Source organism: Varroa jacobsoni, unplaced genomic scaffold (genome assembly GCF_002532875.2).
Source record: "Varroa jacobsoni isolate VJ856 unplaced genomic scaffold, vjacob_1.0 scaffold_1154, whole genome shotgun sequence".
Taxonomy (NCBI): Eukaryota; Metazoa; Arthropoda; class Arachnida; order Mesostigmata; family Varroidae; genus Varroa; species Varroa jacobsoni.
Window position 1 is genome coordinate 130657 of NW_019214056.1, and position 16118 is coordinate 146774.

General features: G+C 40.1%; 1 protein-coding gene across 6 annotated transcripts; it reads right to left on the reverse strand.

Annotated features, from left to right (window-relative positions):
- Positions 1-140: 140 nt before the first annotated feature.
- crim (QVR superfamily protein crim) lies at positions 141-14208 on the reverse strand. 6 transcript variants are annotated; one of them, XM_022845232.2, is made up of 5 exons: positions 13812-14208; positions 10058-10176; positions 8421-8552; positions 6203-6356; positions 141-2587 (listed from the first exon to the last, which is right to left on the reverse strand). In XM_022845232.2, the coding sequence occupies exons 2-5, from the start codon at positions 10101-10103 to the stop codon at positions 2560-2562; spliced, it is 360 nt and encodes a 119-aa protein (XP_022700967.1). In that variant the 5' UTR covers positions 10104-10176; positions 13812-14208; the 3' UTR covers positions 141-2559. The 6 variants fall into 6 exon arrangements, with proteins under 6 accessions (XP_022700967.1, XP_022700964.1, XP_022700963.1 ...); XM_022845229.2 differs by lacking the exon at positions 141-2587 and adding an exon at positions 2915-4464 and having other exon boundaries at positions 13780-14201; XM_022845228.2 differs by lacking the exon at positions 141-2587 and adding an exon at positions 2915-4464 and having other exon boundaries at positions 13812-14197.
- Positions 14209-16118: the final 1910 nt, after the last annotated feature.

A 16118-nucleotide genomic window follows, 5' to 3' on the forward strand; every position in this document is an offset into this window, starting at 1 on the left:
GGTTGTAACGGTGGCGGTAATGGCGGCGACAGTGCGGTTATGCTATGGGCCATTGGTTATAGCAAGTTGAATGCGCCGGTTCTCGTCTGATCACGCAAGCTAAGCTAAACTTTGGGCCCGGATAGTGTTGGCTATAATAACCCCCACTGGCTGGGGTTAATCACGCGTAATGAGGCTCTTGCCTTCAAAATAACAGCATCATCGGCGGCGGCGGCGGCGGCGGCGGCGGCGGCAGCAGACGCTGCATAGGATGCTTCTCAAGACCTTGGGAAAGGAGATCACAGAGGAAGGAGAGAGATCGTGGCAAGAGCGACACCAGAAAAAGAGGGGTCCAAAGAGAATGTGTGCAAAAAGGAGCGGTCGTGCAGGAGTAAGAAAACAGTACGCCGGAGAATAGGAAGTGAGTACAACTCAAAGAGCAGAGCGCTAAAAGAGCTGTATATGTATGTGTCTGTAAATGTATGGAAGTGTATGGCACGCTAAGCGGACGTAAGCAGTACTCTATAGTAGCTAGTGACAGTCCGCATTATTGCAGAAAAAACACTGCTAAGATTCCCGAAACTGCCGCATTACCCTTTGGCTTTGCCACCTAGCAACATTACTGAGCAGGTCCACGATAATTGCTGCTAGTCCATGTAAGCCCTCTGTGTACCGTATCCATACGTACGTTGCTAGTGTAGGCAAGTGTACCAAAAAGTGTGTTTTTAAGACTTCAAGCGAGGGCAAAGAAGCCGCTCGTCGGTTCCACGATAGTGGGGGCAACAATGAGAATGGGAGAGAAAACAGACGGGAGAAAGCAATAATACGACGCCTACGTCTGTCTGACCTGGGTGAAGGATCTTTTACCGGGAACAGCAAAGGGAGATTAAGAGAGTGAGGGGCAAAGCTCTTGTGACGTACGCGACAGCAGTAATAGCGGTAGGCAGAAAGAGTACTAGACGAGGTGAGACTGTGGCATCAGCGGCGAAACGACACAGCACATAAGAGATTTTACTTAGAGGCAGCTAGATCGAAAGACAGAAGGAAGTACGGCAGCAGTAGAGGTTAGGAGGCGACATTAACCAACATCAGCACAACCAATCGGAAGGTTTGGAATGGACCAAACTGCAAAGCGATGCAGCGGTAACGGCTAGAGCAAGATTCGAACATCCGAACGAAATTATATTGGCTTTGGCTTTTGCGTCGAAGGAGGGATGTCAGAGTTCGTTGCTTGATGACTTTTCAAGGTTAGGCCTTTCTAGTCTGCCACGACGAGAGGTTGTCGGCGCTAGCGGGTTAAACTACTGCATAGATGGCGCAAGGAAAGGTCGCGGAGGTGGCAAGCCGTTGCTGGGGTGCTGAAGGCCACCAAATCGCGCAGTGCAGGGCTCTCGGCCGACATGATTTAGCTGGTGGCTGCTGTTACCATTAATGCAAGCTACAGTTTGCCAATAGTTAGCAGTTACTACGCAGTTTGAGGCTGGTAAGAAGAAGAAGAAGGGGCTGCCTCTCTATTAGAAACCTGCAAGGATGTCTTCGTATTACCACTGCATCGGATACCGCTTTAACCTATAACGATGGTGATGAATACGTTTTGTGACCCATCACAGCATTCTGTTGGGTCATGTATGCTGTTGACGGTTACGGACAAGCTGCTCGGATGATCGGAATTCTGCAGTGGGTAGCAATACGTATCGAATATAGGTCATACGATTCAAGACATTATTCTAAAAAACATCTGCGGGAAGCATTTTCTAATTATATCAACACACGTAATCACACTATTTTTGCTCGCACCTATTGGGGATAGGATTCATTATTTTTGTTAGTCAACAGTACCCCTATAATATTATATTAAATGTGCGATTCGAAAGCGGTATAACATTGTTTTTTTGTAGTTGAACTTAAAGGAAATATATATGTGAAAAGTTAGTTTCGTACTACAGCCTAGACCGTTATTGAATTAAAAGAAATAACGACATTCTACTGGAATTATGCTAGAATTCCTGCGTGCTTTGGCTGTACTTTCAAAGTACATTTCATCGTTCGTCTCATCAAGAATCTTGAACTCATCAAGAATTCAACATGGTCAACTTAATACCAAAATTCGACTATAATCCAACGAAAATATAACGTTCTATATTTTTCAAAACGTGTATTCACCCTAGGATTTATTCTTTTTATTAACCAAACGAGCATTTGAAATATATGGTCATTTATTCACTACAATTTTACTTTTTCTGCTATTTATTTTCCCTATTGAAATCAATAACACCAGAACTGGTTGAGGCGCTAGCAGATGAGTGATTTATATCCAACCTCATCATTGGCCTACAGTCAAATTCGTGTATGCAGCCAGGCTACTCAGACGAGGCCTGAGAGTATTTTCCCTAAGCCTTGTCTATTAGGTCCTCAATCACACCATTACCCGTATATGCTATATCCCCAAATATTTGAGTGTATGTCACCCCGATCGTTGAAAGAAGTAAGCCGATATGAACTCTGACTGTTGCCATAGTCGCTTTCAGGAAGTTCTTGAAATCCGCATTTCGTCACGGTCACAAAATAACCCGGTCCAGATCAATCCGCGATAGAACACGCACGTGTCCTGAAGCGATAGACGCAGGCTATAGAAGCGATAGATGCGACTGCGGTTTAGACATTTTACATTTTTGGATTTGCTTTTTTGAAAGGTAATTTCATAGGGAAATCTTCACCAATATATAACGAATTTTCTACAGCTACTCTGATTGCAGTTATGAACGACAGGTCTGCTGAAACGCACAGATTTATTTATATCTCACTTGGCTAACTTGATCCCATTAAGCCGACCTGCATATTCTTTGCCATACAAAATCTAACTTAGAGCATAAGAGCTACATCATTTTGTGCTTATTGACGCATCTTTCGAAGGCAGAAGAAGGACTAGATGCTATTAGTCATAAACAAAAATACCTTTATTTGTCAATATTGCAACACACCTATATGTAAGTGTAAATGGCATAACCTAAGCTTATGGGGCAGTCGTACAGTATGTCAATCTTCCATATGTACCTATGAAAAAACATACACGAACTCTCTTCTATACGATTTGACAACTAAATGTACTATGATAGCTAGGCTGTACACCCTGCACTATATCTCCAATAGGCCCAACTAACTGCCTCTGTGTACACATGTCATATTTATAATTTCTTTGCTATATAAATGTTGTACTTGTTACCGAAACCCGAAATCATTATCGATATTTGTATTTTTTACACGTTTGTGTACTCCGAATATACGAGCTATCGTTTGATAGAATCGACGACGCTGCATTTTTTTTTTAATAAGTGTTTTCGTGTAGTTCTATCGAGAGAAAACTGTAGCTTGGCGGGAGATCCTCTAATCGAGACAAGAGAATATACTCTTCGGACATAGTTCGAGAAGCAAAAAAACGAATGTTTTTCTGTTTAAACTTGGCTATATTTTTTTTTTCATACGGCGAACACACAAATCGCAGGCCCAACAACATCGTACGAAACCCTTAGAGGAGTTTTGTCATTGTTATTGTTTTGAAAAAATAAACATTTGCATTTGTTCAAATGATGGCGTTCGGTGTGCTTCGAAAAACAATGTGAACTATCAAATGCTGTATTAGAAAAATCATAAAACTAAACGTTCGCACAAGAAGAACTTAAGCATCTGTATTGGGTTCAGTAACTCTAGACACATAGAAAACGCTTATATTTCACCTACTATCAAAATAATTTCGTATCCTACATGAGAAACCACATAACAGTTACTTCGTTCGACATGGCGACCTTCCTATAGCCTCTCTGGTTTTAACGCCATATGCATTTTCACACAACAAAGCGACGCTAACACTTCGGGTTAATTTTGTTCATCACGTGTAGCTTTCTACACATATTGGAAGATATCACGTCTCTCGTCAGATGACCGACCGCTAGCCATTGGTGTTGGCACAGATTACACAGTCATTTTCGTATACAATGTTCAGCAAGATCAGTGCTCGCAGTTCGATGTACTGCTTGTTTACTGAGTCACCTATAACGCTTCTAGTTTGCTCCAGTGCTAACCATCAGAGTCTTCTTGAGGACTAAATACGGCAGATGCGATACAATCTTGCTATGAAGATGCCGCAATGTCTGTATTCTTAACGTCACACCAATGAACGCGAGCAAGGATGCCGACCGTTGTCCCGTTATGTGCGTGTAGCTATAAATGTCGTTCAGGCACAACAGCGTTCCAAGATCGTTTCGCTAGTAATGTCAATTCTAATTCCCTGACAAAGTCCATCACGACGGGCGCGGGCTTTGCTATAAAAGCAAGCTCTGCAAATTCTATAGCCGTCAGAATTTTCGGCTGAGCCACACTAGCAGAAATGAACCAGCCAAAAGGGATGTGTTCCACTGTGCAGACGACGCGGAATTACACCAGTGCCAGAACTCACAGAAACAATAGTCGACCTTGTCATAATAGTCCCTGTATTCGATTTAATTTCGGTAATGTATAAATAGTTACAATCAAATAAGTAATAATAATATATGTTTTAAAATTAATATTTTAACTACATAATGACACAAACAAACTACTATTTATTTACAAAAATTGTGCATCTTTTGGTAGTCGTCTCTGTATTGCAATTTGTGCTATATAGAAACTACCGCTAGAAGCGACACCATTTACTAATAAAATCGTCTTGATCGAAGCTTTTGCAAGAAAAGAACTCACTCATCGGAGGACAAGGGTAAGTTCGCTCGTAGGAGACAAGCGAACTTACCCTTGTCTTCGGATGAACCTGTTCAAACTATAAGCGGGTGGAATGATAACCGCTTATGTATCCTTATTTAAATGCTAATTGAATGAATCGCGCCTTGTCAATTAGCGAGCGCAACAACCGTATTAAAAGTTATAGCCAATACGGAAAACGTCGAAGCTGTTATAGACTCCGCACACAGATACACACTCTGTAATTTGCCGCGCGCGACAAACTTCACGAATTATGAAGTAAATACCAATGCTTAAAAGCACAACATCTGTCAACGATGACATCTATAACGACATGCCTTCAGGCCGTATAGTAACAATAGCGAAGATATACGTCCCTGCGTCAACTAGACATAATTCTACCTTGCGAACTATTTAAGGAGCTAAATAAAAGAGCTGAAGGCCCAGCTCTAGCCGATACTATCATCCTTGATCTTTGCAGAATTCTAATCAGACAGGGATCAGGGATGATAAAGGCTACGATCCTTCGTTCCATGTACGGGAGAAACTGGACGCATAAGTAAACGTATGCAGGGCAAAACGCCAAGCTGTAGCGCAAAGGACACACTAAAAAAAGTAGCAACATAAAGAATACATAGTACCGAATCCGACTCAAAGGCAGCGCCGACAGGAAGGGGCAACAAAATAGAACCTGCATTCGTGCTACAAACGTGGTTGTGCAAAAAGATATCTATAGACTGTATTATTGCTGACACATTTACGAAACTAAACATCCGCAAATACACACACGTGTTAATAATGGTCAGATCGATAACATAAATATAGTTCGTCTTGGGAACCACTGAACACCGGGACGGCTAGATTAAACTGGAGACTTTCTTCTTGGCTAGAAACGTACTCTAAAAAACTGATAAATTAGCTTGGCTGAGAGACGTCAACAATACCAAAAGCAAATTCTAAGTGAACACATGGAAACAGTTACATAGCACTGCCTAGAGTATTTGTAGAAGATCAATATCGAGGCCGTATTTCAAAGCTTGGGATACATGTATCACATTAGAGCCTATCTCTGATTCCTCTGTGAAACAATATCATCTGTCAAGAGTAGTCGTTGGGTGTTACTCTATTTCGGTATTGTTTTACGCATATCAACTAGTTCGCTTAAAATTCGATTACTGTTAAGGCATATTCGTCCGAGGCGCCTTAGCCAACCCCAGGACCAACGCAACGATTCGCTGTCGAGAACGCTCATCACAAACCAAGCCTTCGGCACTATTTTGCTAGTAAAGGCTAAATTAATGACGATAGCCTCCAACAGTGTATTTATTATTAGTTACTATATACGAGACAGTAACGGGTCATAAAAGGATTATTCGCATATACGATGACAGAAGCTCCTGGTGGAAGACAGTGAGTAGTGTATATTTGCAGGTCAATTCCACATGATGATTATCTATGCTAGATTTTTACTCTCTCGTGTGCAATGGCTCACCTCTTAAGCTCCCACTCCTTCACATTGTTTTCAACGAAAACGGCGAGTTTGGGGGCTTCCGCCGCTGCACGGCATCCCTCATACGTATCAGCAGGAATGTCGTGACGATACGCCTCAAGATTTGATAGACAGTCACGTGTGTAGAGTAGCTCATCTGGAAAGTCAGGTCCCATATATTAACTAGTATCTAACTAGTACGACTATGAGGTATACACACGTCAGCTAGGATCTCACATATCGAAGCCTATACATTACTATGGTAATAGATCTGAAGTAAGAGGACTCGCACGTCTAGTGATTATTGTATTATCTAAAATTGTGTTCTAAAATTGATTAAACGGCCTTTTTTGAGAAAAATAACCGCCGTCGTCATAAGTCATCAATTGGATAACCGAAAATTCATATTAACTACAGCTACCGTTCCATGTTATTATTGCGCACGGCGAAAACTCTTAGAAGATCTGAGACAATGGTTAACTATATATATATATATATATATATATATAATACAGTATTCCGATATGAGGAAGTCAACCATGACATCCTCTTAAATTTGTTCGTCCGTTAAACAGCACTATAAAGCTAGCGCCACGGTATCGGCTTTAGGCCTGAATGCTCGGCTAAATTTTAGAACATTTATTCGAATACTTTTAAACACAGCCAAAGGACAACTCACCGAGAATGGTTTATTAAGAACTATTTGTGTCAATATAACACTCAGTCATTTTTTTTGGCCGTTTATTTATAGCGTTGCGTAGTCCCTACCCCATTAAAATGTTCGCAACGTATAGAATTGACGCTTAATAATAATCTGCAGAGATTTTTTTCTATAAGTAATTAGGTGCCCTAATTCTTGTGTGAGAATCACATACAGCTTATTGATGGACCTGATGCATTTTAATTCTGTCCGTTAGATTGAGTAGCCTCTATCTTCATTTCGTAGTAGGATCTTATTAAGTTTTCAAATTACCTTTACCTATTCATGCTGGTCATTAGACAACGTAAGTTTAAAAACGAAATATGAGTAACTTATATTAGCCACCCAAGGACGTCATGTCCGTCTGTCACTTCAATTATTTTTAGAATAATAATAATATGTATTCGTGAACGTTTTTCATTTGTCACCCGAGTTTCTCTGAAAAGTCGACCTGTCAGCAATGCGGGGCGTAATTTTGCTAACTGTTTTTCTATATCTCTGAGATGCTAGCAGTTGTGATCAGCGGCGGCATGTGTTTATATCGCGCCTCGTTACCTATCCAGATTTGTTAGTTGTCCTAGCTTGGTTGCAATTTACTTATGGGGCAGGAGCGAGTATCGAACAGGTAGTGAAGGCTCGTAGGGCCGTTTGAACTAGGATCCTGTTTTATTAGGTCCAAGTAGGACAGCTAGTACCTAGAATATCAACCGGAGATAGAAGAACCGAGTGGCCGTTTGAGAATGAGTTAGAACAATTTCTTTTTTTTTGCTAATGCTAGGTTCTGTGAACGCTGAAACATCCTTGAGTTCCGTGTTTACTTTTCTCTCTTTTTTTAAATTTTAGTTTATTTTATATATATATATATATACATATATATATATATATATATATATATATGTACTCATCTATACTATTCGGGAATCCAAGAGCTTAGGGGCTAATGGTTTTTTGGTGGCATAGAACAATTCAGCCATGGACAATCTTGTGTTGGTTGTATGCCATGCTTGTTAGGTAGAGCAGTACTACAAAGATACGTGTAAGACTTACTATAGCGCTTAATAAGAGAATCGTCGATTTCAACGTCACACTTAATTTGCTACGTGCCTTAAGCGAAACGCCGTAGTACGAATCTAGGTCACACAGTGAACAGCCTTATTCAGGCAAGTAACGATAACTTAAACCGCTCAGCACAAATGAGTGACCCGGTAAATAACCTAGGCTTCTGGAGTAATCAGGATAATGGCTTTATGATGACTTTCGCATAACTTACGATGAGTATAAAGCAATTATGCATAGACTTGGTCATGCGTTGCTATGCCATATCACCGAATAATAAGTTAAACAGAAGTTTCAAACGAATGGAGTGTTTGCGCGAGTTTTTGATCGCGTAAACGGTCCAGTTGGACTCTTTATTGAACTTTAAGAACAGCATCTATGTGTCATCGATCGTAGACAACTTATGAAACAAGAACAGCTCAATAAAATTGTTATGTTGCTTATTCAGTAACGTTGTGTCCTTACCTCCTTTTCTCTCGATGACCTTAACGCATTTATCGTCCTCTCGTGGACAAGTGATTGCGTGATGGTAGTACCAATTGACGCCGTCGCGACACCCCGGTTGATTGCTAACGCACGAGTAGCACCAGATTTCCGCTTCAGTTAACAGGAAACAGCGTTAGGTTTTTCAATGAAATGATGTTGTCATGTTACAATGAGCAGAAGTGAAAACACACCCTTTGCAGCCACTATACTGGCTATAAGAGATGCTGCGAAACCTCAATATTATCTGCTAAAAAAATACAGGAAGTGCATAATAGAACAAATAATAAATGGTGCGGTAGTATGATTTGATGAAGAAGGGCAACAATCAGTTCGCCGTTGGGGGAAAAAGTATTACATTGTTTGTCGAAACGTGTTTCGACAAGCTTCACGACGATTAACGCAACGTCTGAGCTTAGCGACCTCTATTCTAACTGATAGTATTGACAAGGACTTCCTATATCGATTGCGAGCAGACACCGACGAATTATCTTACTTAATTAAATCTAAGCGAGGAATATGACTGATATCTTTTTGGTTTTAAATTAATGATTGATTCTGGGCTTCTATGGTGGACACACGCAACAACAACAAATCGATTCAAACTTCGATTGAAATTGTATAATAAGCACTCTAATCCCTATGTAGTTTCCAGTTGATTCTTCCTACAAAATTGCAATCAGAAATAGAAATAAATAACAATAGCCTGTACTTATGAGCAAATCGATAGGTCATGATCAAAGGGTTATCAGAGTCTTGCAAGTATTAATCCAACAGGGGCTTTTCTTTTACTTCTCGAACGGACAGCATATAGATAGATCGATGAAATATCTTTCACATATCTTTCACCATTTGAACGTGGACCACGTGAAACAGCTTTGAAAGGACAACGGATCTGCGGTACGATTTATGTACCCACTTCACCGAAATTCGTTATATTACAATTGAGCTTTGGATGTGATAGTAGATACGTGTATTATAGACGGGAATGACGTGTTCAGTTGGAATTGCTCACGTAAGCGTTTTCGCTTGGTGTTCCAAGCTAAGCGGTGAAACTCGGCAAGGTACCTTGGCTAAAACTGAGACACGTCCACCCTCCCTTCCGACATCGCTGTGCGTCCTCCTTTGGACTTATTTACAGAGATCCAAAAATTAACAGATAGATTTTAGATGCTATCGTTTAGGGGCACTACAAGGCTAGTAAATTTATCGTTGAATCATCTTTGAGAGTGAGATTTTAAGGTATATGACGGATAACGGGTATACGTAAAACACAGGCCTACACAATATAACTGTTTCAAAGATGACCGCTCGCAACCTGTCTTGGCCTATGCATGTTTGTAATGAAAATCACAAATTTCGTTAATTCGATATAATTGTTTGCATATCAGCTAATGACAGTAATTGTTCTAAATGATGATAGGCTCAGGTTAGGTTGTTACGAATTGTGGTAGGATAAAATTAGCGTTACGCGCTTCAGTGATGCGTTCGACAGTCGATTTTCTCAAGGAATTATGAAGATATTTACGTTACGTACGAAGATGAAGATAGTACGTATGAAGATAGTTACGTACGAATAGCAATTACGTGAGCATGATATATTCTGAGAGGGACCTTACCCGAAGCCAATGGCACGAGTGAAAACAAAAAAAATAGCAACGCCATTGTCGAGCCTGGAAGACTATCTCTCCTGATAAACACAAATGAGATTTTTTCGTCTGGTTTCACGGCATTTTATCTGAAAGTAAACAACAATAACAGCATCACTTTTCTGAGCTTTATCAATAAAAATTTGTTGTTATTTCTCCTCATATTTTATTCAAAAGCAGTGGTTTTAACGAGTATTACGTGCTTGATCAAGCTAACGCATCTCAACCCATTTTCAAGTACTAGGCTTGTAATATATTTAACAGCTACAGTCTGTTCTTGCAGCCGTAAGCTCTATGAAGTCGCGAGGTTTATGCTGGACCGATGGAAATTCAATACTATGTCATGACCTGTCAAATGGCGACCAAGACTTTACACTGCGTGAAGCTCAGCCCGAATATTGTGGAATTGATGTGCTGATACGTTATGAAAGGAACACGACATTTTAAAAATTTGTTTATTCTCATAAAATCGGTGGTTCTATAAGATGCTTTGGGCAAATTCACAATCTTTGTTACTATAGCATAAATGAAAAACACTTGTAAATTGCATAGTATTTCTATCGTATACTAATGGCAAAAATGAGATAGTCGCAAATCTCTAATACTTCTCTTAATATATGTAGGTATGCGTTTTGTCAGACATACACAAACCTGCCGAGTCAACAATCCGAAGTTCGGAAATGTTTTCCAGCCTGAATATACGGTTCAGCAGAGGCGAATTGTACTACTTACTGCATTGGCACACGTAAACGACGTATTAATCAGATGGTAATAAATAAAAAAAAAATAATCATTCCAGCTCAAAATGAATAATCTGCCCCTTCTAAGATGTATTCAGGAACAAAATGGGTTCATCATGGATGAAACTTGAGTGGTTCAGTCCACTACATACAGGTTAGGTTTATCCTTGTGTCGTACGTCGCATCGAACCAGAATGTAGGGCAGCGCCTAAATTAACGGAAGTTCTAGTTACTAGACCCAGTGTGGTTCACCACTTATCTAATCAAATCATGCAAGCTTCCATTTTGTACTATTTAAAAAATCGTCTTTTTTTACCTACTGTTTTTTTCAAACAGCTAAAACTATATTTTGCATGTTTCTATTGAGAGCATACAACCAGCTTTGTGCTAAGTATAACAGTATTCTATTCGGGGGGGTATTCTATTAAGGGACAAAAAGAAATTTGTAGATGTTGCTCTTTTCATCAAAAAAACCCATTCGAAATAGCTCTACTATAATAGTAGGACGCCAGTGCTATCGATGCCTTCCGATCAAACAAAGGTTTCCTCCATTACAATTTCCTATTAAATAACCAACGCGCGTGCAAAATAAGCCAACTAACATTTTAACTGGGTCATGAGCTTAGCAAGTCGGGAAGGCATAGCAAGCCGAGTTTCTGTCGTCTGTTTAGTCGACAGAAGCCCGGCTTCGTGTTCTGCTCTGCTCGGGCTATTTTGTCATTTGGCCGGCAGCTCGGATGGCGCATTGCGGTGCCAGCGAAACGCTACGTTGGTAAATAGAAAAAACTACGTAACTTTGACCATCACGTATACTAAACGATGAAATGACGAATATAGCGGCCATGTTGTTTTATGTGCATTGTCAATATCTTCATGGTCAACGGTTGCAGCGGGCGAGAGGCGTGCTCTTTGACCAAAGAGATCACTTCAGCGTCAAATGAAACCATGAATAAAAAAGTCTGCACTAATATTGCAATTGTAGTTAGTTCGTTTTGCAACGTTTCTACTGTTCGTGTGTTACATGTACGATTTAATCGCTCCCGGTTACAAGAAGATGATACAGGTTATACAGTCACTATGGGTGTGGTCCTTGGGGATTGCAAATTTTTCTGATACCTTTGTAGCACGCTAAGTGATAGATAAGTCTTCCTAGTAACGGTTCTGGATTGGCACTTCGACAGTTCTGACTTTAGCGCCGCTACTTTGGATCTGAAAAAATCAAACGTTTTCACCAAACAAACCTTTCGCGTGAATATATGGGACTAGGTATCTAGTGTTAAGTTTATATTAATTCAAAGCGAATCCGTTTTTTTGATACATGCAAGCCTGAAAGGTTGTCGAGCTGTAGCTGGCGTCACTAGTTCTACGTAGGGGTAGGTTCGATGAGAGCCAGATAAGTTTGAACATCGAGCAGACGGCAAGGCTGTCCAAGAAACCTGCGCTTATCCTGCTGAATCAAAGGAATAGGTTTTTCAAGCTAAAGTGCATAGATAAATTCACTTCTGTTTGATAAAAACAGCCGCTGTCTACACGAGGCAGTGTAAAACTGTGCTTTAAAATCAAGTACAGCTTGATAAAGTAATCAGGAGAAAAGTGCCGCATTAAATTGCAGCCTCCACACATTGAACAAGTTATCGAACCATATAAGAACTATGTCTGCAAACTCTTACGAGACGAATCTATACAAGACGCTATCACATATATATAAATATATATAGTGTTTCTTTACTCTCGAATGGATTTCACCACCGTTGGCAAACCACTATTTTGGAAATTAGTTCCACACACAGCAAAATCGTTCTTCAAATGAAACTTATACGAGACACTATCTTATTCGAAGGTAATACTCAATCTACGATACTGGGATGTAGTAGATACTTTTCGAAAAAAGTAGATAATTTATTCAATCTATTTTTTAATGTGCTTCAGAATTCAGAAGCCATCTACTGGTCATATATCTTAAAACTAACCACCATAGTATTTATCCGTTATAGCAGTTATTCCCTAGAGAGCCAAAACGAAATACGCTCGAAAAGCTGCAGAAAAACCGTACACTCCTATTAAAGCTTTCGGTTTACGAGGCACAATGAGAAATGGATACACATAGAAAAGTACGAAGTTATGCTGTATAAAAGTGCGCCGAACTCCGACGACTGCTAACCAATCCCCGCGGCAAAGAGGCTTGCGGTAAAAATAACTTAGCATAAACACCGTTTTTGTTATCTTTACAAAGGATCATTCATACATACACACGAACTGTGTGTTTATTTCCACAATAATATCAAATAGTGAATGGAATCTTGCGATGTGGTCCTTTTGCAAGTTCGATTGTAAGTACGTTTTACATACAAAGGCAATGTGCAGACTGTTGAACAGGAGAAACTGGCTGAAAATAAACGTTAATTAGATGTGTTTTCGTTAGAAACTCAGTTAGTCGTTAGAAAACAAAATATTTAAATTAGTTAGTGGAAAATACCTTTAATTATAACGGGTATGTGATTTTAAAGGACCCAGACGAGCCAGAGCAAAGCCGGGCTGACTGTGCAAGACCCATGACGATGATTTGAACCAATTCTACATATCACAATGAACAGCGGGTATTTGTCAAGAAGTTGAAATAAGTCCACAAAAAAATGAAAATTATAGTGCTGGTCATAATCACCACCTAAGATCAATCCATCTATGCTCCTTGCCCGTATCAATCATCATCAAGGACCAAGCGGCAAAGAACTGAAGTATCTAACTATTCGATTTACCTAAACTTGAGGCTAAACAATGCATCCTGCTTTCACTCCTCGGAAACTAAATATCATATTAAGGCTACCTTACATAGGCAAAGTTGTCACTACTCCATAGCAGGTCCTGAGCTCTGAGAGAGTCCTGAGAGTGAGCTTGAAATGATTTGAGAAAATATAATTTTCGCTTATGTTTTTATGAAATTATTCCACGTACCTATGCACAAACAGTGAATACCGAACACATACCAGTCGCGTGCGTTAAGGCGGCACAATCTATCCACGGAATTATTCACGGTTCAATGTATATAAACAGTGTGAGCGTATTTTAATCGTCACACGAATGATAGCCAACAATGAGTTTACAAGTACAGCAGTACTGAAATAGCACTACAGCATAATAGCAGATGACAACAATGCTATGTTTTGTTTTTTATAACGCTCGACACTTTCGTTTCGGTTCGTCGCCGTCGCTATAGACCGAAGCGCTGATATCGTTGGGACTGGTCGCATATTTTCGTCCGCGGCTGGATCGTTACCATGGCAGCGACGTACCGGGGAGAAGCCGACCTAACTGAAATCGCCGACGTTAGCGGTTCTCTGTGGCGCCAATAACAAAACAGTGAAGGACCAACGACGCGATTAAGAACAACAACGATTTTAAAGCTAAAGACGTTTCAAATAAAAGCGTTTTACAGTCTGATCAGACGAGTGATTCTCAATGAGCTGTCACACCCAACTGAAAAGTTGGACTTGTTAGAATATGTGGGGCAGGCCGATAAATAAGCTAACACAAACGAAAAGCTGTTAATTATTTCTTCTGATGTATTATTAACCAAAACTGAGACGGTTTATATTTTCAAAGATGTAGGCCTAGAATTGAATAGAACGGAAACGGTACAACAATACCGGTAGGATAAGTGAATATTTATACGTCTCCGATTCAAATTCTAATCCCGGAAGAATCATCGATACTCATATAGTAGTCACAGATCTTTTGTCATCCACCGTTATTTAGGCTATGGCCCGCACACATTATTGCGATGGTACTTTTTTAGTCATGCGAATCAACGTTAAGGCTTATTCTTTCCTTTTGGCCTAAAACTGGCACAAAACATATAGAAAATCGTATTGCCAGACTGGCCAGGTCTCAAATGTTCTACATGAATCGAAGTTTCAGCATTCGAAACAACATCAAATGCCAGGCGCGAAACATTGCGAGGTAGGAACGTCGGCCTGATATCATGCGCTAAATTAACAAAATTAAATGTTTATTTGAATGAAATTTTATAGATTCGTTGACCCATTGGTTTGACAAAATAACAGGTCTGATGGATCTCGCAGAGTATGGTCCATGCCGCTAAGTAAGTGTTGTTGAATTGCACACCCGGAGACACCTAGAAAGATGGCGTTCAGCTCTATTTGGGCCAATGCATGAATATGCCCGGAAAAATTATAAACAATACAATGCGGTTATTTTTCTACTGCTAATTTTTTCGTTGCAGTGGTCTGAATCGGTGTAAAAGGACAAGCAAACTGAGATTTATATTACCTCATATATGCTCTACTTGGTCATTAAAAACATTGCTGAGATTGAGTGCTTGCCGGCCTCAAACACCAAACGCCAAACTCAAGGCTGGCATCACTAGTAAAATTTACTTAAATTCGCCTAAGCATTGAAATATCTTCACGACAGCTTAAAAGCCTTTGTCAAAAGCAACCACTGATGTTTCCTCCATTGGCAGCACCAGGTGATGATAATAATAGACGCTGGCGAAAGCTATAAACACCTCCCAGAGACCAGTTTTATAACCGGAAAAGAAAGGGATTTTAGGTATTGGCAATGTAGGACAAAATAAACCAAAAAACAACGCTATTTATTTAAGCAACTTCTTGACTGAAATCAACCGATCTACAAAACAGTAATAGAATCTAAGTTTTTGTCGAATTTAGCAATTGCCTGTAGATTGATAGCCGTCCGAGCTGACCCACTAGCTGCCTAGTAAGAGGGGAGATAAATCACCCGATTTTTTGTTTTTTATCCATGACGGAATACGACCCTCAAGGAGTTAGGTCTGTGTTTCGATTTTTCTGACCTGGCGGCTACTATAAAGCTCTCTTAAATATCCTGCATTCTACATGATACCACGAAAACTAACCTTAGGTTAAAAAAAACGTTGATCTGTGTAGAGGCCGAACCCTTGCGGTCGACGTATTGAGGAAGCATCACGTAGATGCTTCTAAAAGACGCGTCTTAACGTAGCCAGCTGCGCGGTATATAAGAAAGGTCAACACCAAAATGCGTAAAGCTTTTAGTTACATTTTCGCTATAAAGCGGAAGCCTGCAACTCGAATGGAGTTGTCTCCTTCTGTGCATTTCATGGAACTGGCTTTCTAGAAACTTGCGTCAAGGCTATGCATACGTTTGCACGACGGCGTACCAAAGAGCATCTAAAATGGCCAAAGAATTCATGGACCAGGTTGAACGTTTCATGAATAACTGAATTTACGCAACTGAAAAGCTGTTACAGTCAATCGAGTGGGTGTCGAATACGA